We start from the raw sequence: 25245 nt of genomic DNA, 5'->3' as shown, positions 1-25245 counted from the left end.
TTTCTCTCGTCTTAATCAGTTCTTAAGATTTGTAACATCCTCTTAGCAGACGAATTACGTGGCAGGAGCAAATTTGACGCTTATTCTTACTGCTGACACGTGCGTGGCAGCAGACTCGGCCTTTTATTTTAGAATTGTTATTTTCTCAAAATTTCGGAGGGCGCTGTAGCACCATCAACACTTCTTTGCGTACGTCAGTGGCTAGAGGTGGTTGCACCAGTCAACCCTTTACCGCTTTTAATCCGCCCTTGTATGTGTCATAGAATGCCACAATGTTTGATTCATTTCATTCCAGTTATGCAAATTATTGATCGTTAAATAGAAAAGATAAAATAAAAGAGACTAGGCGAAAGTCACCCAATTAGTATTCCGTAAGTTTGTTTCTTTATACAGCATATTTGCAGAACATATGTACCGTACGTACAGTGGGATCCATGAGTATTACCCTGCAAATTGTCCATCACTATGTTCACGCACTTTATTTGACCTAATAAGCTTCAAGAATTAAAAGAAAACTCAAAACAAGCTGTTGACAACTTCTGCAACATCATACATAAAATCCATCGCTTAAATACACACAGGATGTAAGAGAAAAATTAATGAAAATAGTAATGGACAATTTGCACGATAATACTCATGGATCCCACTGTACAAGCAAAGAGAATAGGATTACAACTTTATCAATATACGCTGTATAAAACACAACCTATTACAAACTTCGTTGACCCTGTACCCACGAAGAATTGAGGGGCGGGCGTTTGCCCCCTCCGCCCCTCCCTTTAATCCGCCATTAGTATGGTGAGAGGTTAGGGAATTGGATAAATCAAATTAATAATTGTAAGCTGATGTGTGCTTTCAATTTTTATGAGTGTGGTAAAATGCGTACAGAAACTAACTGGCGCTATTTCTAAGGCAATGAGCATAAAAACATGTGATCAGCTGAGTCCATGAGTCCATTCAAAAAATTGAGGTTCATGCTTTTATACAAACAAACATGGCCTCTCTAGAAAGTCACTCCGGAGATGATGATGGTTTATGTGATTTATCCAAGTCTCCAGTGTTTTCGAGCATGGCAATCGACAATTTGCAAGCTCAAGAAGATACAGGAGTGCCTCTTAATACATCTTGGACATTTTGGCTAGATAAGTATGTATTATTTTCATTTTAAGTAATACACGATTTGCTGTTGGAATCGCAGATTAGATCACTTTGTTTGTCATTTTTTAAAAAAGATAATTGTTTATAATATTAATTACTCTTATCTTATTTCTGTTATTGATGTCAACGAAATCATATCGTATGGAAGGGTATAAAGTTACTAATATATCTTTGCAACTCGAATCCGCATTTGAAAAATTGACATTTCCTACAAAATACGAATTAATTCGTAAAATAATGATATTTTATCTGCATATCGAAAATGACAGGACAGCCTCGAACATTTCGTAAATAATATACTAGTTGAACCGACATGGAAGTGACTGGAGTCAAGTACATATAAGCATGTTATCGTTGTGGTTATGTTTATGCTAGTGTGTCATTGACTAGTTGAGCCTTGAACATTTAAGTAGGAACGTGAGTTGTTATTTTGGTAAAACTGTCAAAGCCGGGAATCGGCGGTAACTCGTTTTTTCTGTAATTGTTGATATTCGTACTTACTTATACTGTCAAAGCCGGGAATCGGCTGTAACTCGTTTCTTCTGTAATTGTTGACATTCGTACTTACTTATTCTGCATTGCAAAAGATTGTTTAACAAGGGATTTCGCTTTTTTTAAATGAAATTAGTATCTATTGTCGACATATCGAGTAATTATTGTTCGTTCTTTTCTCGCTTCCTGGTGGGCAAATATTGATAAATATGCGATAACGCCCGGACACCTTTCACCCCTAAATTCATCGAAAAAAGAAAGCGCGGTGAACATAGTTTAAAATAGAAATTTTCGTAAAAAGAAGGCACGTTTGGAAACACTGCAGAGATCACGTGACTTTCAACGCTCTCGTCGTCTGCACGCACACAATGGAAACAACGGCATAATGTGGCAGGAATGCCAATTTCTTACGTAAAAAGTGATTAATTCTTGTTTGGCAGCATTAAACTACGAAGTTTTTACTCTCCGTGAAAGAAAATACCTCCAAGAATGTCCAGAATGCTAAAGAAACTAATTTCAGTAAGTACTTTCTCCTGTAAATTTGAAGAAATCCGTCCGGGCAATATCGCATATTTACCCACATATTGACTAGCGTTGTGTTTCAAACGGCAAAGCAGTGTTTCAACCTTCTTAACACAAAAATTCCCGCATAGCCCCAAAAACCATTCGGGATAGTATGACCATCCACGAATAGCCCCAAAAACCATTCTGGATCATATAATCATCCACGAATAGCCCCAAAAACCATTCACTATAGCCCCATGCACCATCATGGTAAGGTTAGGTTGCTTTAGGTTGGGCAATATAGTGAAAAACCTGTGTGTTTGGAAACACTGGTACCAGTTTCATAGATCGGAGACACATTAAAATCGGATATTTTGTGTTTCGCATGGTTTGTACTTACGAATTGTGTATTGCGGAACATGGTTCAAGGTGCCATTATGCTTTTTACACGAAAACAATCCATTTTTCTAAGTGCTACCAAACTCAAGTAACGGTGCGATATTGCTTACTTTGCGAAATATCGCTTCTTTTGTTTTCGAATATCAGTGTTTCCAACCTTCTTCACAGAAAGATACGTACTATCGTGTTCGTCACGTGTGCAAATTGTACATTATGCACGGGTAGCTGACGGAAAGCCCCACGAACCATTCCGATAAGGTTAGGTTAGGCAAGCATAGTTAAAAAAAGAGTGTTGGAAACACTGACATGATTTTCACGATGAAAGAAAATACCTCGACTAACGTTCGAAACCTTAGAAAAACTCATTTCCGTAAGTAGTTTCTTCTGTAAAAATGAAGAAATGTGTCTCCGATGTATGAAACTCTTACCGAAACACTTACCGGGGATTACGTCATCAGATGCTCGCAACATCCGGTTCAAGTACATGGATGGAAATGCAAGCAACAGCTTTCGTGCATCGGACGGACATTATTATAGAAAAATACATGAATTAGCAGCCAAATACATTGAAAAATGCGAGAAAACACTTCTACGACCTTCCGAAATTACACAGAAACTCAATTCCGTAAGTACTTTCTCCTGTAAATCCGATTCCCGGCTTTGATAGTTTTATCGTTATTTCACTGCTTGCATGCTTAATTTTACCCTTGCACTAGCTATTCATCGTAGAATCATATACCCACAAGCACCAAAAGAGAGAATAAAATTTCATTAACTTCTGATGACAGTGGTTTTAGAACCCATTTAATCATATAGAAGGTATAACAAGAATAATCAACGGCCCAAGTTCCTTTTGTTTTATTGTGATTTCATCATTCTACGAATGCAATTTTTACATGGTTCGATTTTGATGTATGTCTGTTAACACATACTGCGGAGTTTTAGCGATTACTTAAGATTTTGGTCAATATATGCTTTCGTGGTTAGATTAGGTTTGGTTCCATTAGCATTAAAATAAGGAAGGACTGTCAACTTGATTTGTTGTTGTGTGGCTAGTGACCCTACTATGTGTATGTAATCTTTCTGTGTGTAGTATATTTCATCATTTTAGTTTAGTTCTTCGTCTGAGGAAGACCCTGATACAGGGTCGAAACGTTACCTGTTAAGTGTTTTTATCTTAATAAACTGCCTTGGTCAGCAACTTAGTGTTTTTAAAATAAAGTTCCTAAATGCTACTAAGGTTCCGATTTACTTCTACATTCATTCCCATGCTTCTACGATATTTACTGTCGCTTGTCAACGAAGAATATCGTGTCCATGAGAAGTGCAAATGCTTGCGTAAGGTAATTTGCAAGTTTTTTTTCAACATAAATAACTTTTTTTTTTAGTCCAAACAGTGCTCATTACTTTAAGGAAGGTTCCAATTTCGTGTGACAATGATTTCCAAAATTCTACGATAATTAGTCTTTGTGCTAGGAGAAATCATAAAACAATCGGAACCGTTACCGCACAAAAAATTTAAAGCACTTGGAACATTGCTACGTCTTCCATTTTAGAAGATGACAGTATAAACAACTTCACTATTTCTTAACTCCCATGCACAATAAGAAATGCTGCAGTTTTATTCTTACATCTTTTGTTGAAGTATATCATCACTTTATTTTGGGAGAGCATCTTCATGGTTAGGCACGTTGTGTATATGACTTATGATCTCTCCTCGGACAGTGTCAGGTTCCAATCGTGACCTGGTCATGGGCCTTTGTGTTCATCAATTTTATCAACCCAAGTTCCGATTGTCCTTTAGTTGAGAGCAGCCATTCGCTTACTTTTTTGGATACGGACTGCAGCTGTCATCTTACTTAAACTGTGTGGGGTGTGAAGAGCTATTACGCTGCTAAATGCCTTCATTGTTAGGGTAGGTAGGATATGTTTAGGGCTCGTAGCATTAACATAATGTCCCTAAATGCTTCCAACACCTGGTCATATAACATCTTGTCTCAAGCACAAATCCCCTTTGAGTCTCGCATGAAAATCTGCCAATACTCCATGTCTTAGTCAACCGGTAACAAGGAACAGGTGCTTGCTTCAAAGCCGACGTAAGCTAATTTTCAAATGTTAATTTCTGCTGTAAATAACACTTAGTAAAGCTTTTAATAGTGCTAATTAGTTTCTGCAAGCTTTGAACTTACTTCCAAAGTCATTTCCAGTATTCCAAAGTACTCCTATAAAACTTGCGAAAAATCATCGAATGTTTGGGACTATTACCGGCAGATTTTCGTTTTTGTTTGATCGTTTATGTATGAGCTAAATATGTTTAGGCCATTACCGATCGTATAGCCTATAGTGAGTGGATTATGTCCAGTTAAGATTGTATGCTAATTATGCACTGTTGTCAGTAATATTCATAAATACTGTATTGACCAGAATATAAGCTGTCCCTGCATATAAGCCGCACCCTAAAATTTGAAGGGGCAAAATAAAAAATAAAAAAAAGATTATACCCAAATATATGCCGAGGGAAGAAAAGAAAATACCAGTAACCATTTACCAGCAGATTCAAGAAAATATAATTAGGTAAGTACATATTTTATTTTATCATAAATACAGTACAGTGCTATTGTTCCAGTTAGAAACAACAATGCTATTGTTGGATAACTTTATGGTATGTACAATGTAACAGTTTCTACAATGCTATTGTTGCATTATCTTTATTTCAAAATGAGAAATCAGCACTTTTTTAACAGCATATGATTTGACGAAATGTCAGAATTTTTTTATGGTCGCGAATATAAGATGCATCCTAATTTTTCACAATTGAAATTTGGATAAAATGTGCGGCTTATATTTGGGCCAATATCAGGGCGCGAAATTTCCGGTCGCCAGGTCGCCATTGGCGACCAAAAGTTTTGTGTTGGCGACTAAAATTTCGTTGTTTCAAATGTGTGTCAAAAACGCCTCAAGACTTCACCTCTTGAGAGAAACGGCAGAAGTTATAGAAGAAATTCTAAAACTCAGCGAAATCCACACTATTAGGTGATTAGCCAGCAAAGAACGTGCAGTAAGAGCTCTCTTGCAATCATGGAAAGCTGTTGTGACCCATCTTGAACAGATGGCCCATGGAAAATACAACGATGCGCTAAAGCTAAGGATTTGCTGAAAAGTTTGAAGCAATTTAAATTTGTTAAGCTTCTGTACTTCCTTTTGGATTTCTACGGGAAATTGAACCCTTTAAGCCTGGCACTACAAAATAAGAATCTTTTGATTTCGTCTCTGAAAATAAGAATTGAACACTGTATTTCAGTTTTGGCTGACCTGGAATCTAATGTTGAACCAAGCGAACAAGATTTCTTGGATCATGTATCCATTTCAGGGAAGATCAGGGATGTGCAGCTCACAAACATTCAAAACGGAGAGCGAGAGTTTGACTGTTAGAGGAAACGTAATTAACAATGCGAAGGTGTACATCACAGAAAGATTGCCATCTATATCAACAGATGCGATTGCATCTCTGCATGTTTTCGACACCTTGCGTTGGCCTCCCAAAGAAAATATTCTTCAGTTTGGGATAGAAGAAATAAAGAAGCTCTACATATACTTGAACCCGAGCCTTTATAATGAGAAAATGGATGTTCTGTCAGCAGAGTGGACAGAATACAAACTTTTGTTTTCTTCTCCAGCTTTGAATCAGACGCTGGAGAAGATCCACAGTGTGCAGTGTTCGGCAAGATTCCCCAATTTGCTCCAGATTTTGACATTTTGTGCTGTTCTACCAGTGAGCACAGCTTCATGTGAGAGAGGTTTCAGCTGTCACAACAGACTCAAGACTACTTACAGGAACTCTCTGAAGTAGTGTTGCCCACGGGACAGGCTTTTTAAAATTCGAGACGAGACAGCATTTCACAGCATTTCCACTAGACGAGACAGGCCAAAGTCTCGTCTCGTGGGCAACACTACTCTGAAGACTGAGACACTGGATGATTTGCTCAGAGTTTCCGTAAACGGACCCCCCCCCCCCCCTCGCCCTTCACTGTCATTGTTTGACCCAGCAGCTGCGATTGATAAGTGGTAAAAATACTTCAGAGCAGAACGACAGCGCTACACAAACAATAATTCCTAACTTTTTAATAATTGCTCATATTTTTATTATTTATCAATATAAAATAGTGGCGACCAAAGATTTTAGTCCGGCGACTGATTTCAAACTAGAAATTTCATGCCCTGGCCAATATGGTATTTTTATTTTGCCTTTTTCACGGCATGTGGTGTATGGAATCAAATTTATAATTGTAATTCATTCACAGAGCAATGCGTGGAACAACTGCCGCAGAGTACAAGGCCAGTCTAAAAAAAATATACACAGTATCCACTGTGCAGAGCTTCTGGAGTGTGTACCACAACATTCCTAGCATCTCAGATTTGCAGTTGAGGTACAGTTATCACCTTATGCGAGAAGAAAGGAGGCCGTTGTGGGAAGAACCGTACAACATGAATGGTGGGACCTGGAGAATGAAATGTTTTAAAAAGGACATGGTGAGTAGCATTTTTACTTACTTCTTTTTTTAAGAAAATCTACTCATAGTTTTCATTGCAGATTTTATTCAAAATTATTGCAGTAGTTGATGTCGAGCGGCATGTTGCTTTGTTCCTACAATAACGTGGCAATAGAATTTTTGTTTTCATTTTCACAGACATCAAGGTGATAAATGTCAATTCCTGGCTAAAAAGGAGTGAGTGAAACGTAATGCAATTACATTACTTTTTTTTTGTAATTACAGTAAAACCTCGTTAATCCTGACTAATGGGTAGGATAAGTTGACCAGTTTAACGAAAGTCTGGATTAACTGAAATAACGTAAAAGAACAGTAGAAAGTGTATTAAAACTCAGTTTATAACAACAAAGCACGTATTTAAAGGGCATAGGCCTAAATACACTATACAGTAGAGTACAAAGTCTGTGGGAAATAGAATTTCATCAGTGGTTGTCTGTCTTTTCTTTGGAAAGTTCTCTTTTTGACTTCTAGCCACATTTAAAACCTTAAGTGAAGTCAGGCTTATCGGGGCCCGGATTAATAAGGTTTGTGTCAAAAGAAATACCAAAAATTAAAGTAAAACAAAAAAAATGACCTAAAACTTAAAAAATAGAAAATATGACTAAAAATTTAACAATAAAATTCTTATTTTTATAACTAGAGGTTCATATTCAGGATTTTAATACTTCAGAGCAATGCATTCTACATAAGGAAAAAGAAATGTCATGTCATCAAATTCCGGGCCCTGGTAATGTGTCATACCTTGTTGTTCAGTACAGACTAGGTACCACAAATAGCACAGCTCAGCCATCACCTCCCGTTAGTCATTTGGCTCACTCTAAAAGCCGACTTCCATGGCGTAGTGTTTAGTACAGTGTACTGCAGTGTCAAGGGTCTCAGGTTCAAATCCCAGCCTGAGCATTGGTGATCTTTGTGAGTGTTCCTTCATCACTCATCTTCATCGCCGCAATTAGCCAAAAGTGACAGAAAAGCAATGCTGAAAAGGGCTCTGGGGTAAAACATGGTAAATGACATTTTGGTTGTTATTGCATTTCTTAAGCAGAAAGGTTATTAGAAGCTTTAGCGTAGATATATTGTTTTTGGCGTTGTGTTTAGTAATTTCATAAAGGTTCTGTGGGTCCAATGCGAAAATTGAAGGGTGACTCTTTACTTTGTACCTCAGTAATGACCAACATTTCACTCACCATGTTTTACCCCCGAGCCCTTCAAATAAGAAATCAAAACCAGAAGCCTGCTACATAAATATGCTGTTTGGGACATAATATGTCCGAGCTTGGCATTAACAATAATGGTATATAATCGACATGCAGTGTAAAATCGAGAAAGATTATCTTAGTAGAACACAGCTTTACGGTTGCTATACCTATACCTGGGGGGACTCATCATTTAAGGGTTAAGTGACAAAATTTTATAGTGAAACCACAAGCAACAAAACCTCCGCAGACCCGTGACTCCTGTGCACTGTCCTCCCGCGGGAAGGGGCAGAGTGGAACATGCTTTCTTATGTCCAGAGCTGAATGGAGGAAGGGTAAGTTGCACGGAGACTTTTCGTCAAATGTTCTTTTGTTTGTTCTCGCTTTATAGTTTTGTTCAAAACAGTGGTGTGCCCAGGATTTCCGAAAGGTAGGGGTTTTGTACACTTTTTCTGGTAGTCAGCTGTAATTTTGCCATCTTTTCCTACCTTTGACGTTCTTTTTTTAGGAATACTGGGGCAAAGGTGGGTTTTGACCCCCACCAACCCCCCTCTGGGCACACCACTGGTTCAAGACCATCATGAACATTCTGATTGATTTGATTTATTTTACTTTGCATTTGTTACTGCCTCTTTTGGATAATTATGAAGATGAGGATGAGAGATGATATGATGAAATTAATGAAGGAACATTCACAACGAACACCCATGTCCGGAGCAGGAATTGAAACGGGGACTATGGTGTCATAGCATGCTGTGCTAAGCACTCAACCATGGAGGCTGACTGATGAAGATTTTGAGTGGAGATGAAATGCTGCCAATATTTGCCACATTTGCTTGTTTTATTTCCAGTTTAGTTGAATCATAATAAAGTTGAGAATAACAAGGTGGCTATTCACCAAGAATTCTGGGTATTATGCGTGAATTATTGTCTCCGGGAATTATGCGTAAATTCTGCTTGAATTTTTCTCCGTAGACATGAAATTTTTATTCATGCAAATCCCATTGAATTTATACATATCTATTAATGCCCTGAGGCAAGTTTTTCACAGTTCTGCTTTAAGGAAAAGAAAAAGCTGCGTGGAAAATAAAACATAATAGTCTCATGCCCGGTTCGCTCAACGCACGTTAAATTTTAAAGAAGCGTTAAATCAAGTTAACGCTACATTAGCACATTGAGGCATTTCTCCAACCCTCGTTAAGGCTAACAGACCTCTAATGTCGTCGTTAAATCTAAAGGCACTCTTTTGCTTCATTAAAGTGCTTAACAGCGCGTTGTGTTGTGTCGGAAATAAGATGGCGAAATTGCGTATGCCAGCTGTTGTGTTGAAAGGTTATCCCAAACCGATTTGAACACATTTGCATACCATCGCAAAACATACACTAGTTCGATTTCTTTCTACCGCAAAAATAATTTTCCCATTTCGTATTTCATATTATAAATTCATACTGCAAATCAGTGGCCGCGGTGGCTCAGTCGGTAACGCGTCTGACTACCATTCTCAAGGTCCCGGGTTCGATCCCCGGCTGGTTCAAATCCGGGAACTTTTCTAACGGTGGAAGCGGCCCCGGCACCAACCCAGCATCGAATAACATGGGTACCTGGGGGAAACCCTGGGGGGTAAAGGCAGTCAGGGGTGTGATGCTGATCACATCCCCTCACTCACGACCGGATCAAGAAAGTGTGGGGCGTTACCCCCACACCCCCTATACGCCTTCATGGCGTGGTGCTATGCACAGGGGAACACTTTACTGCAAATCAGAAATCACATGTAAGTTAAATGAGAAATATTGTATCAATGTACTTTTTAAAGTTTTGTCAATAATGGCATCGTGATCATCACACATTATTCAAATTTTATTAATTTTGCCTGTCGAGCCAAAAATATTTGCTTATAGTTAATTATACGAACTTGGTGTTTTTAAAATGCATATTGGGCTTCCACCTTCAATGCACTGTAACCATAAACACAAAATACCGCATGACTTTTTAAAATAATGTAACCTCCTTTTACATATTTCAATTTGTATAAGGTGAAGTTATTCACCAAAATATTCAGTGTCGTCGTCCATGCCGTTTTCCAGTGGATCACATAAAAACTGGAGAAAGTCGTGGTTTCTTGTGTTTATGCTTATGTCTCCTTAATACTACCATTCCAATTTTATGTTGTTTTTTAAACTGAAAAATGTCAGAAAACGTAAGAGATAAAATTAAAATGAAGCAACTGTCCTAGAAATAGGCAATACATGTTCTGTACTCTCATTTAATGTAAAATAAATTTGTGACATTACACAATGTAGCGTGCAATCTTTCAAATTAGTAGGGAATTGTTCTTTCGAACTTTTCAAATTATTATCCACCTACTCCAATTAACATAATGGAAAAAAATGATTTTGCAGTGACGAGAATGCTCGACACAAATGTTCATCATTCTATATTCTGAATCACAAGCATCTAGGGACAGCTGTAGCAACCTGGAGATGCTAAAAGCACCAAACCTGACCTGCCTAACCTAACCAAGTACAGAAATAAAGAAAACCTGCCTAACCTATTTACTTATTTAGCTCGTAGCTGTATGTAAGTACTGTAGAATAAAACTTGTTGTTTAATATAACGTGAGTCTTAATATAATCACAAAATCAAATCAATTATTATGCAGTATATTGAAAATGGGCTGACATATAACGGTGCAAATGGAAATTAAATCGTATTCATAACAAACTGAAAGAGCACTTAAAAATTGAAAAAAATAATCAACCGTTACATGTACAAGGTACATTTACGAACGACTACCATCTCATCACGTAATATAGCTTACATATGTTGTTTCAATAAGAAAAAAAGCTTGAGGTCCTAAGCAGTTTCAGGTATATAGTTTCGTGCATGGACATTGTAACATTTTGACATTCTGCAGTGACAAAAAAGACACTACCCATCCGTTCGGAAATTATTCCTTGTACATACATACAAGTGGTAATGATATTGTCTGAGTGCACTTGTTATATTTTTTACCACTTACGATAAATTAAATGTAAAATATCATATTAATCAACCGTTCCATGTACAAGGTACATTTTCTGAATGACTACAATTTCATCACATAATGAATAACCAAACATATTGTAAAGTACCGTACTACACATGTATGTTTCATTAAGAAAACAGCTTAATCCTAAGCTGTTTCTGGTAATGTAGTTTCGTGCATGGACATTGTAAAAGTATGCATATTTGTTTGTAAAACACACTACCACGCATTCGGAAATTATTATTTGCATGGTACGTTCGTACAAGTGGTGAGGATACTGTCTAACAGTGTACTTGTCCTTTTTACCATTTATGATAAATCAAATATAAAATATCGGATTGTATTATATATATATTTTCTTTGAAAAATATTTGTACGAAACAAAAACACAACCATTCAGAAACGTCCCTTGTACATATGCATGAACGGTAATCACACTGGTAAACATTTTACGTGCCTTCTTTTTTTGTCAGTGATTATTTGGAAACAGTAGATTTCTTGTTTGCAATGCCACATTCACATCAATATCAATAGAAGTGACTTGCAATATTTACATATTATTTAATTGCCATGGCACAGTAAGTTTTAAGTTATGCATGGTGTACATTTCGTGAAATGTTCTCTTTTGTTGAGGAAAATTATTATAGCAAACACACGTTCATTTCCACCTTTAGGCCTCTTTTGCAATGCCATTTTCATATAATTAAATTTATCAAACTTCAAACAGATTACCCTAACCTAGAACAGCAGTTTTTATTTATATATTTATGATCTTGTATTGGCATTCGGTAGTCACTCATTTAAATCTAACTTACGAAATTACAATGCAACTGTTAATCCTAATACATAACATTTTCAGTGTGCAGACGTAAATACCTAACTAACATTCATTTCTTAAACATATATTTATGTGTTACACATTATTTATTTTTGTTCTTGGGATTTCATACAAAAAAGCCCAAATCCGCTCTCGCACAGTCTACTGTCCACGGTGTAACCAATGAAAACGTTGCATTTCTCGTATCAAAGTATGAAAATAGCAAGGCATCAAAGCAAAACGTCTCTAACATGTCGTTAGTTAACGGGCCTATAAAATCACTTGTGCGAACACTAAAAGTTTAACAGGCTGCTAAGATTTTAGTGATGCATTAACTATCAACTCGTTAAGAACGTTTTAAAGATGGTTGAGCAAACCGGGCATCAATCCGTTAACTTTGTTAGTGTCCTTTGCAGAACAATCAATCTGACAGATAAAAGATTATTGCAAGATAAAGATATCTTAAAGGTAATTAGGTAAATTTGAAATTCTTCTCAATTAACAATTTTTTGTAGATTACTGTATCCCATAACATTTCTGAATATGCAAAAGGGCAAATACACTGTTCAATTGAATTGAATTAGAATTTTTGGATACATTGGAATAATCGCACAGACCATTTATATTGTTAATATAAGTGTTCGTGTGCATGCGTGTGTGTGTGTGAAATAGAGAAAACATCTGCTTGCACCCTTGAATTTTGGAAAGTTCGCTGTGAAAACCGAGTATTATAAAGGTGACACAGAAAAATGGGAACTTTTGAAAAGCGTAGCTGGCAGCAGCCCTGTTCGTCGGGCCAGACAACTTTAAGTCAGCTTCAAGATCTTGCACATTTAGCGTTTCGCGGGTGGAAGTTGACATCACACCTTATTGAGTGAAAGCGTCCGGCCATTTAGACGACTTGCAGCCGGAGGAAGCCAAGGAAAAGTTGACTCGTTTCGTCTGCACAAGAACCTGCAAGATGGCGGCGTTCGTGGATATATATGCGGTTTGGGATAATGTTATTGCTGGGATGATTATAGTTATATTTGGCGATGTCTGAAAACATTCTTTGTATTGCAGATAAATAAATGATAATTTCAAAAAGTTTAAATATTGGTCTGAAGTGTAAGAAGAGAGAAATTGATTGTTATATGAAGACCACGTTCACTGAATATCTCGTCTGCTTCAGAGAACGAAGAGCGCAAGATTTGAACGATACAACCTACTTTAATTAATGCCAAGTATATATCCATAATGAGACCTAACGTGGTAACATTTTTTTCTATTCAGAATAAATATTTTGATTGATCTCGGAATATTATGAAGCTGAATGTGAAAATGAACTCAAAATTGATTTTAATTATTTAAATTCAATTAAACGTGTGACCAAAGAAGATATGGATATACCATATTATCCACTTCCCGAGAATAGTAGCTACATTTTTCCTAAATATATTTATTCTCCGTAATGTTCCCCTTTACAGCTTGTATGCTAGTTGTTGCATTGACTAGTTTCATCCACAGACCGCGGACGACCGTCCTTCGATTCAGCTAAGATGATCTTAAGCCGGAACTTGGTAGTCACGTGTTTCCTCTCAGATGTATCGTGCGGTTGTCTGGCTCGCCGAATGGGGCTAGCACTGCATAACGGTATCTTGAGCAACAGACAACCTTGCCATTTAGTAATCATGGATCAGTGGAACGGTCAACATTGTGCTTTCGTCATAAAAATGTTATCTCTTGATTTGGTGACATTCCCTGGCCACAAAGATCCCCAGATTTGTCCGTATGTGATTTCTTCTTGTGAGGCCAACTTAAGAGTCAGGTGTACACATCTTGCTCAAGAACAAGGAATGAAATGAAGCAACTAATTATAAATGAAATTCGTGCCATCCCACCTGACATGTTGCAGCGATCAATGAGGGATCTCAATGACAGATTGCAAGAATGTAGAGCTAGCGAAGGACTCCATCTCAAGGAGACGTAATTTTCAAAAAGTGATACTGTGGATTACTGTATCTTAAATGGCAAGTTGTAACAGTTCAATTAGTCAATATATGTTTTTTATCTGATTTCTCTGGTGTCTGGTGGGTTTTTCAAAAGTTCCCATTTTTCTGTGTCACCCTGTACTTGAATTTTATTATGGTCCTACAATAGCCACCCTGGATAATGTTTACTAATGTGCCCATGCATTTTCAGCCAATGGTCTGGAGGGAGCTGTTACTGGCAGCCATAGGCGAGCAGCTATCTGAAAGTGTGGTGGCAGGGGACGAGATATGCGGAATCTCTGTGTCTGTGAGGGACAGGGACGATTTGGTGCAGGTTTGGAATAGAGATGCTACCAAGGCCTCCCTGGCGACTGTGCTTGATAGGGTTCACAAGCTCCTTCCAGATGTGAACTTCCAGGCAGAATTCTACAAACGTAAGTTGACTGTTTTTTTTACTATAGTATGCTGTAGTATTTTTTCTACATTTATAGGGCTGCTATGCATCTGGAAAACAGGGAAATGTCGAATTTATGTGTGGAGTCTGCAAGAGAAAAAGTTGTAAAATGAACAAGTGGTTCATTTCCACTTCCGGACTCGGTTCTTGTGATTCCACCCCCCAAAGAGATTCAGTTCAGAAACCTCTGCCTCTCGTCCTTAACGATTCTCAGTGTGGTAGAAAATTATGGATCGATTAAATTTTGGTTCTACATAGACATGTAGATAGTATGAGGGTCACTATTTATATTTTGAGCCTAACAATGAAAAAACAGGTATTTGGCATTGAAAACTGCTTTATTGTTTTTCGAAGTATTCTCCTTTATGGTCAATACACTTTTGCATTCGTTCGAACCATTTGTCAAAGCAGTTTTTCCAATCTTCTTGAGACACCTCCATAATATGGTTTTTGAACGCATCAACGGCATCTTCCGCCGACGAAAATCGTTGTCCACACAATTTATTCTTGACGTTCGGGAACAAGAAGAAGTCATTGGGTGCCAAATCAGGACTGTACGGCAGATGACCCATCAATTCGATTTTTTGAATGTTCATAAAGTTGGTTGTTAGACGAGATGTGTGACAGCTGGCATTGTCTTGATGAAGAATGATCCGACGGCGTTTGTTTGTTTTCCGTATTTGACCGAAGACCTCTGGCAAACAAATTGTTGTGTACCATTCAGAGTTGACCGTTCTACGTTCCTCTAAAGGCACAGTTGCCACATGACCAGTTTTCCCGAAAAAACAGGCGACCATTTGTTTCGATGTGCTTCGAGTGTGAACAACTTTTGTTGGATTGGGTTCATCTTGAAACAACCATACAGTCGACTGCTGTTTACGTTCCGGCTCATATGCATATATTCATGATTCGTCACCTGTTACAATCTTATATACGTCTCTTGAAGCACCACGATTGTATTTATTGAGCATTTGTTTGCACCAATTGACGCGAGCGTCTTTTTGAGTTTTTGTAAAATTGTGTGGGATCCAACGAGAACATACCTTTCTCACAGCTAAATGATCATGTAATATTTTATATATGCTGGAGGAACTAATGCCTATGGTTGCCTCAATCTCACAGTATGTGACATGGCGATCTTACAGTATTAGGTTTTGCACAGCATCAATGTTTTCTTGAACAACAACTGATTTTGGACGACCTTCGCGAATCTCGTCGGTGAGCGAATGGCGGCCATGATTAAATTCGTTATACCAGCGTTTCACAGTGGCAAAGGATGGGGCTTCATCGCCAAATGTGGAAGTAAGTTGATCGATGCACTCTTGTCTTGATAGTCCATTTCGAAAATCGTAATAAATCATCGCACGAAAATGTTCACGATTTAATTCCATTTTATTGTTGTCGCGCAATCTCCAAGGCAACATAAACAACACAAATGAAGCTATTGACAAAACATTTGAAGTACGTTACGGTCAATAATGCCAGACGATTCCGTGCAAACGTCAAATCGTGCCTAACTTCAATCAGTGTTGCCAAGGCTCAAAATATAAATAGTGGCCCTCATATATTTAATTTTCACTTTTTATATTAGGTTTTAGAAAGAATATCAAAAGTAAAAGTTGTAGTCCGGGGATACTGACTGATAACTAAAGTAGGTTGACGATATGATCATAATTGTGAAGAGGTTTTCTCGGGATATGAACCACATGATTTCTGCAACCCTCTTCAAGAATCCCTCTTTGTCTTTTGCTGCCAGGAAAGCTTCAAGAATTATTTCATGATGACAATTATGGGAAAGGTGGGTGAAGAAGAGGATATTGTCTATTACACTACACTGATCGTTATCTGTTGATTGTACACAATAGTAGCAAGTTTATGAATAGTACAGAAAGCAAATATAGTGTTGTGAAAATGCTGCATTTTTTTTTTCTTTACGTTTATAAGCTCACAGAATCTGGAGAATTTTTTGTTGCGTATTAATTTGCATAGCAAATGTGCTAGGAATTGTATGATTTATTATGCTATTTCTGAACATTTTTTATTTATTTTATTTATTTAATAGAAGATTCCAAATACAGCGTTAGCCATTTTACATTCTAACGAATTAACAAAACATAAGGGCAAAAATAATAACATAGAATAAAATTTCTCCAGATTTTCAAAAATGTCTATTTGGCTTCTTACATTATTCGCTGGGCAGTCTATGGAACAGAGAACGTTGGATGAGGCACAATCTCGGCTTCTGAGAAGCGAAAAGTTGAGTGCTTCTTGTTGAGCGGGCAGGCACACGAAAATGAATTTTCTGAAGAAGGCGGTAACTTCTGATGTTGCCATTCACTATTGTATGTAGAAATATATGGTCAGCCTGTCTATGTCTCTCTTGAGGAGTTTGGATATTTAACATTTGCAGAAGGATGGACTTTTGCAAGTGTTTTGTGGGTGGAATTCGGTGTCAAACAATGGCCAGGAAGAAATTTAGGACAGAATTTAGTCTATCTGAATTTGAGAGGCATGCCATAGACCAGATCGGGGAACAGTATTCAATTTTAGGTAACACAAAAAAATTGTAAAAGGTGCTGAGGGCAGACAAGTTGTTTATTTTGGTGAAACGATGAGGAAGACCCAGCATATACATTGAACCCTTTGTGACTGCAGAGATGTGCTCAGAAAAGAAAAGTTTCTCGTCAAATATGAGGCCCAGGTCCTTTTGTGCGGCAACTCCTTGAACACGATTATTTTTTATGGAGTATTTTGTATTTAATGCATATTTCTTTAAGGAGAAGGTCATCATGGTACATTTTTGAGGGTTGAGTTTTAAGTTCCGTAATTCATACCACTTTATTACAGAATCTAAATTCTTTTGCGGAAGTGTCATGTCACTGAAATTGGAGATTTTTCTGTTGTTTTTAGATTGCTGAAATGCATTACGCTGAATAATATACCTCTGTTACCGTAGCCTGAAGGCTAGACACAAGTGATTATAGCACCAAACATGTTTGATGCCACTTGTAATTTTACGTTATTCTTTGAATTTTTATGTTTTTGTGTGTGTAGAATGAAATTTGCTCTAAAAAAAGTAGCAAAAGTAAATATAAAAATTAACAATTATATTTAATTGAAAAGCACAAGGTTCGAAACCAGAAATCATGGTAATAAACGTGTCTGGAAAAAATAATTTTTGGACTGGAAAATCTGGAAATGTTAGGGAATTTAATAATCAAAAAATCATAGCATCCCAGATTTAGGACCTGCAGTTGCAGTTAGTGTGTTCTGGGTTCAGTTACCGGTGGTAGCTCAGTGTGTTTTATAATTTGATTGTCATACACTTCATAAGTATACTAATGAATCAAAGAGAACTGAAAGATTGCATGTAGAGGGTGTCTCAGAAATATTTTCGTTTTTTAATCCGCCCTCTGGGGTAATTCACACATAACTGAGAAATGAGATATCTCAAATGCTTGGCAACATTGTTAATATTTAGTTGCCATGGAGCACTTTACAGGGCAGCAACGTGCTTTTTGTGTTTGTGCGTTTTATAAAAATAATAATTCTTATGTTGTTGTGCGTCGTTTGTACCGGCATCATTATAACCTGGCAGGAATGAGAGATGTCCCAAGTGCAAATTTAATTTACTATTGGGTGAGAAAGTTTCTTTATACAAAAAATTTAAGTATTTATTTTAATAGTTTTAAAAATGAAAATATTTCTGAGACACCCCTTAGTTTTCAAGAAATGGTGTGTTAATTGTTGCGGCAGCCTCCCACCTGTCGTGAAAGTAAATACCTATGTGGGATGTACAAAACCAGCCTGTCCAGTAGAGGATAAAATATGAGAGAAAATAAGAGTGGTCGACATTTTGAAAGAAAAATTCTGATGTTTCCAAACCAAATGGTGATTTTGGAAGAATTTTTATTGTTGACTACGGAAATTACACCCATTTACAATTTAACAATGAAAATTTAAAAAAAAAATGAAAAAAATTATGCAAGGGAAATTTTGGTTATTTCCAAGCCAATAGGTGTTTCTGAAAGTATTTTGAATGTTGGTCATGAAAATGACGTTCATTTCTTTCCATCACTTCAGGATTTTCCCTTGGTCAAGATATTTCGTAACATAGAGTTCTGGACATTTTGTGATGAAAATTTTTATGAAGGATTTCGAAAAGAAATCTTATTTAAGGTGAGGTGTGGCAATTTTGCACCAGGCATGCATTTATTTCTGTATCGTCGGAATGGGCACTGCTTTTGAAGAAAACCCATGCATAATTTGAAACTATGGATTTCTCCCCATGTTGCAAGTGGAAGCGGTTTTTAAAGTTGATTATTAAGCTAGATACTGTGTTTGAAAAATTTAATAAATAAGAATTTACAGAATCCCATGTATTCCTTATGGAGAAACAACTTCAAATTCAAGTTGCGGCTAAACAAATGGGAGTTTCGACTCTTTCTAGCGAAAATATCATCATTTTCCTGTAGTTTACGGTTATTACAAGCATAAGAAAACAGTTTTTTCTTTGTGACGTTTCAGGAGAACACACGCTCCTTTCATCAGACATTTATTTTCATTTTGACTAAAAATACAGTTATAACAATGGTTAGTAATTTTTAAACAAAAAGAATCTGTTATATAATGGATGTTGTCAATGGTACATTGTTGTAATATAGCAACTTAACTGTGAAAAAAGCAGTCTTTTTTTTTTTTTTTTTTTTTTAAAAATTATGAATGCCAAATATCATCAGGTAATTCAAAAACAATGATGAATTTGAATTACCTGATGATATTTGGCATTCATAATTTAAAAAAAAAAAAAAAAAAAAAATAGACTGCTTTTTTCACAGTTAAGTTGCTATATTACAACAATGTACCATTGACAACATCCATTATATAACAGATTCTTTTTGTTTAAAAATTACTAACCATTGTTATAACTGTATTTTTAGTCAAAATGAAAATAAATGTCTGATGAAAGGAGCGTGTGTTCTCCTGAAACGTCACAAAGAAAAAACTGTTTTCTTATGCTTGTAATAACCGTAAACTACAGGAAAATAATTGTATCATGCAAGCAATGCGTACATACAAGAAAAACGAAAATATCATCTTCAATGAATCCTCTACCCAATCATTTGTTTTTTTTCCGTCATCGGAAGTTTGATATTCCCAAGAAAACTAATAAAATAATTCTCCCTTAAGCGTAATGCATTTCTCCTTGCCTCCTAGGCCCATTCTGGCAGTGTTGCCAAACCTGATGTGCATAAAAGAGCTAAATTTCACCTTAAATTGAGCTAAAGTTGACTTTCAAGGAGCTAGATTTACGAAGGCTGGATAAAGTGCCTCCCATGATAATTTTAGTTGTCAAGGGGCTGGGAGGGGGGCGCTGCTATATAAAAGTAGCTGGGGAGGTAAGAAGGGGTGGGGCAACTCAGCCAATATAACAATATCACGTCACGTGCAAAATTTATACTCGTGACAAAATTTGATCCATGTAAGCCAGGGCTAATGATGGTATCATAGTGGGGTAGGTTTCAAAGTTCACAGCCAAACGAGTGCATAAAAGAGCCAAGTTGGCAACAGTGCTCCCCAGCTGCCCGAGAGAGGAGGGCCTATGGGAAATTGTCCCTCTCCCCTTTAACAAAAGTCATTTCAATTTTTATATCAATTTCTTATGGGAAGGTGGTAGATGGATTAAATGTTTACAATTCTATATCATTTACAGATCAAAATTGAAGGATTTGTATTGTAGAAAATCAATTTTTCACCATCATCTTAACAGAGCCATCTATTGGGGAAATAATGGAACTACAAATTTTATTGTGAAATAAAGGCAGTTAATATATTGCTGTTTTCTGACAAAACTAGACGTGATGTGTAAAAATGGATATCATTTTTGTAATCAGCATGCTGAAATAATTCAGACACAACAGTCATCTGCAAGACATCCAAACCCATGTCGACCAGTGTAATCATTATGACCATGTCATGTACTTGATTATGGCTTTGCTGGCCGATGCTTGAAAAAAATGAAACATTTAAAAGTTGATCAAAATATTGATTAAAATTATAAGCATCAATTTGTAACAGTTTTGCCTCAAAATATTCAAAAATTACATCAGCATGTGAAAAAAAAATATTGGTACAAAATCAATTAAAACTTTGAATTTTGCATAATTTGCAGGTAATTAGACTGCAAAAGTGTTGCGTGGAATTTTTCCAGATGCTGCAAATAATAAAAAATTCGGAAAAGTAATCAGCTGTTATTGGTACATAAAATACAACAAATAATTTCCAATACTGATACCACGGGCATGAGACGATACAACATCAGTATCGGCTCAGCCCTATCAAAGGTAATATCAGCCCCCTCAGTCTCCTTGCATTGCAACAGTTATACGAGATAAAATCCATAAATTTGGGGATTGCATCCAGGGAAAGTAACTGAAATGCATTCTACCATCCTTCCCCTCTGTAATCATCATGGATTCTCCCATTAGTGAGTGCAGACAGTCTATTGTTAGTTACAGTGCTGCTACAAAGTAAGAAACTTGGATTTTCAAGAGCAGCATATGGACATTGAATAAAATCACAGTTGATGAAACTTGATGTTACTTATTTGATATTCAGTTCAAAGCATGCTTCTTCAACATGGAAGATCCATCTTCACAGAGGTCAAAGAAAATAGTGCAGGATCGAAGCAAAGGAAAAGTCATGCTCGTGATTTTCTTGCTTCTCTAAGAATTTTGTTCGGAATTCATTCCAAAGGGCAGACCAGTAAAGAAGGAGCTCTATGTGGAAGTTTTACGTCATTTGTAGGAGTCCATCCGCCGTAAGCAGCCTGAGGCATGGCATGATAATGCACGTGTCCTCCAGTCCATACTCATTGCTGAGTTTATGGCTAAGAATGGAACGGTTGTGCTGGAAGATCCTGCCTATTACCAGACTTAGCCCTCTGGGACTTTGTACCCCCCTCATGAAAACCCTTCTAAAGGGGCATTGTTTCGAGTCTAAAACTGACTTGAAAGCAGCATCGTGAGAGGCATTATGGAAGGTTGCAAAACAGGACTTCCAGAACAGCTTTACCACCCCTGGTATTATGACCCGAATCCCCAAACTTTTGGATTGTACCTCGTAGAATTAATTCATTGGGTATATTGTGATTTACAATCTTCTATTTGCAGCACATCAGACTCACCATGCCTTCGAAGGAGACAAAAGGATGCAGTCCAGCTTTGCGAGTGGCCAGACATGATGGAAAGTGTGCATAGGAAATGAATAGGACTATTCTCTTTTTCAGTTTTTTGCCTATTTAGTAATTAACGTTATAGTTACTCAAAAAATGGAAAAAAAAGTTAATGAAACAAAATAAAGATACTCCTGGGGTTAATATAACACACAGTTCTTAAAAATGAATGATTTTTGTCTTTTTATGATTACTAAGCGAACAGATGTAATTTGTGATCATCACAAGGAGTACAAACAGATTTGTTCTGAGAACTAACATAGTTGTGAAAGATATGTTGCTAGTCAACGAAAGAACTTTTCAACCACTGATGCCTCCATGTTATTAATATTGTGTTCATCATATTTACTGTTTCATTACACAGTTTCTTACATGGGAATCATTGCCATGTGTACAAGTAGGATAAAAAGAGAGAGAATAGAACATTGTTTTTCACAGGCAAGGATGTGCATGTGGAGAAGTTGCTAGCTTCTTGTTTGTTTAAGTGCTTACGTGACATTCTTTACTCTGTTTTCCTTCTTTTGTTTACGCATTTCTTATCTTGCTCACACAAGTGTAAATGAATCCCGTTGCACATGAAATATTAAGAAACAAATCAACGAAGAAAGTTTTCATATTTGCAGAATTGCTGCTGCGCATTGAGAGCGACGGAATCAGGATTTTTTTTTTTAGTAAATTTTCCTTTTGTCCCACAAGATTATGCAGTAAGGATCTTGAAATATTAATATGTACTTTGAACTGATGAAAGTTTAAAAAGAGGGGGAGCAGTAGGGTGTAAAGTATAAAGGTTTTCAAACTTTCTTGGAATTGCACGAATTGAAATTTTTAACATTATTGAACAACAATCGGAGTAAGAGATAAGGGGTGGGGGAGGGTTCCAGACTGCGTCATTTGGTTCCTATAGTTTCAATTCCTTAAGGATATTTTCATATGTTGAACACGTGGCATAGATTTTAGTTCAGGCCTGTTTCCCCACGCTGTGAGATGGGTGCAAATAACCTCCATGCTGCTGCACCAGTATAACATTTTAACAAACAAACTCCTCCGTTTCCAAGTTTACTCCCACATTATATAATCATCTCTAGAAGCAGTGAATGAAATTTTATAACATTTTTTGAACGTAGTCCTCGAGAAGATTTTCATAGGGCTGAAAACTGAGTGTGCTTTCATATACACCACTTGCCAGATTCACAGAATTATGTTTTAGTAGGCAGGTAGGCATTCAACTTACAAAAACCTGCAAAAGTCTGTGGCTCTAGTACCAGATTTTCTCTTTAACCACTCAATGTGGATATTCAAATGTGATATTATTTCTGACTTGATAGGTTGTTAGAATCATTTATGATTCGTCTGAAACAAATAAATTAGAAGGGAAAGGAATTTTTATCGCATACGAGATTTTGAAGAAGATGATTCAAAAAGATGAATGGTTCTGTGATACTTAGTAAGTTTGTGTAGAAACAGCCATATTAGAGGAATGAAAGTTAGAAAGCTATTTTTTTATTGCAAGACTGTGGTATAAAAAATTGTACATTGCAAATAATTTGTGTTTTGTGTGCGTGTTGGGTGATGCAGGAGAGATTTCTCCAAATATTTTCATTTATATCTGAAATGAAAATATGAACGGTGAGTGATGTCGAAATGTGGATCTTTAAAACTTTTGATGTGAATTTATATAACAAGTAGCAAATAAACTTCTGGCATTATTAATTCATTTTGAACAGAATCATGAAATAAATTCATTAAAGTTTTAATTTTTTTGTGGAGTGTTCAGACATTTTTTGGTACTCTACTGAGATTGTCTTCTGTTTTAAGAATTATGTGTTAAAAAATTGCTTTTTAAAAAGAGGGATGATTTTTTTTAGTGTTGCAACTTTTAAGATAAGTGTAAAATGTTTGTCAGGTAGGCTGCAACAAAAAGTACAATGGCTTGTGTGACAAAGCAAAATATAAGATTCATTGTAATAATTGAAAGAGGATGTTTTTTTATTTACATAATAGCCACCTACCATATGTTTAGAACATTCTAATTCAGAGATATCTGTGTGACTGTAGACTCATCAATATGGTACTTTTTTTTTAATGAACTAATTGATAATTTAATGTAAATTGAAATTGTATCAAGAAAGTGTGGGGCGTTACCCCCACACCCCCTATACGCCTTCATGGCGTGGTGCTATGCACAGGGGAGCACTACTTTTTTTACTTTTTTTTATCCACCATCCCTTGTTGGGGGTTTCAACTTGACACAGCATCCTGTGGAATCATTCTGTACCAACTTAGACTGGAAATCTCTGGAGATTTGAAAAGAAAAAAATCTAAGAGAAAATTATCATTGTTGTCCTTCCCCGTTTCCTGCCTCTAGCTGGGTCAGCATAGATGTCAAGCCTCTCCATTTTTTTTGGTCTTCCACCACTCCTCTCTTTCCACGGAGTTCTAATCTTGTTCTCTTCTCCTTACACACTCAACTGTCTGCTCTTTCCACCAACATCTTAGTCTGCCCTTGGTCTAATTTCCGCTTCTTGTGCATGGTAAGCTCTTACTGGTAGTCTTTCTGCATCCATCCTCGTCATGTGTCCGAACTATCTCATCTGTGCCTGATCTATTCTGTCCTGAAGCTTCACCACACCCACTGTCTGTCGTATCTCCTCATTCCTTATTCTATCCCTTCCAGTCTTCCCCAATATACTCCTTAAAATCATCTAATTGATTAATGAGTTCCAATGAAGTACATCTGAAAAACTAGACTGCCTGTTTATAATAATAATAATAATTACATCATCAGTAACATCTTTACATAGGCTTTAGATATATGTTCATTTGCATTACAGATTACTTTCACACTTGCCAAAAGTGTAAAAGTATTTGTTTATATATGATGTGTTTGAAATTTTGTGTGCCCTATAATACAGTTTTAAAAATGTTTACTACTACAAAAACGTGTAACCATAATCCTTAATTATGTGCACAGAGATGTTACTTTATTTTTTTAAAAGAACTTGCAGTACTCTTCAAACAGAAGTACTTGATATTTAACTAGAAGTGATGGTCAGTTGAAGTTTAACCGGTATGATAACTAGAGACTGGATTTTAAAGGGAAGTCCTTTCCGTATTTTTCAACATGTATTACATGGTTTTGACTTCCCTTTTTTCCCCTCTTTTTAAAAAACATCTTCCTTGGTCCCTTCATTGACAAGATATCAAATATTTTGTACAACTGTATTTTCCATAAACAAAACATTCAACAATTTATTTATTTGGCTGTTTAAAGGAAGATTTTATGGAAACTGGTGGTAAGATTATTCACTGTACTTCACCTTTAAAAAAAGGACTATAGTTTATTTTACAACTACACTAAAAATATTTTAAATGAAAGCACAATATATACCATTCACATATAAAAAGGGATACATTAATATGAAATTTAATGTTACCCTTTATATATATAT

General features: G+C 36.5%; 1 protein-coding gene across 1 annotated transcript; it reads left to right on the top strand.

Annotated features, from left to right (window-relative positions):
• The first annotated feature begins 790 nt into the window (after positions 1–790).
• Positions 791–23770, top strand: LOC146002363 (eukaryotic translation initiation factor 4E type 3-like). Its single transcript, XM_083140084.1, has 4 exons — positions 791–1146; positions 6855–7083; positions 14320–14542; positions 21735–23770. The coding sequence occupies exons 1-4, from the start codon at positions 995–997 to the stop codon at positions 21803–21805; spliced, it is 675 nt and encodes a 224-aa protein (XP_082996210.1). The 5' UTR covers positions 791–994; the 3' UTR covers positions 21806–23770.
• The last annotated feature ends 1475 nt before the right edge of the window (positions 23771–25245 follow it).

This window comes from Lepisma saccharinum, chromosome 18 (assembly GCF_977018435.1).
Source record: "Lepisma saccharinum chromosome 18, izLepSacc3.1, whole genome shotgun sequence".
Taxonomy (NCBI): Eukaryota; Metazoa; Arthropoda; class Insecta; order Zygentoma; family Lepismatidae; genus Lepisma; species Lepisma saccharinum.
This window is presented reverse-complemented; position numbering and strand designations above follow the sequence as displayed.

Excerpts from the sequence above, each read along its gene's own strand:
- LOC146002363 (XM_083140084.1), top strand. The coding sequence starts at position 995 with ATGGCCTCTCTAGAAAGTCACTCCGGAGATGATGATGGTTTATGTGAT. Across the intron at positions 1,147-6,854 it reads TGGACATTTTGGCTAGATAA|AGCAATGCGTGGAACAACTG; the intron begins GTATGTATTATT and ends ATTCATTCACAG. Across the intron at positions 7,084-14,319 it reads AATGTTTTAAAAAGGACATG|CCAATGGTCTGGAGGGAGCT; the intron begins GTGAGTAGCATT and ends ATGCATTTTCAG.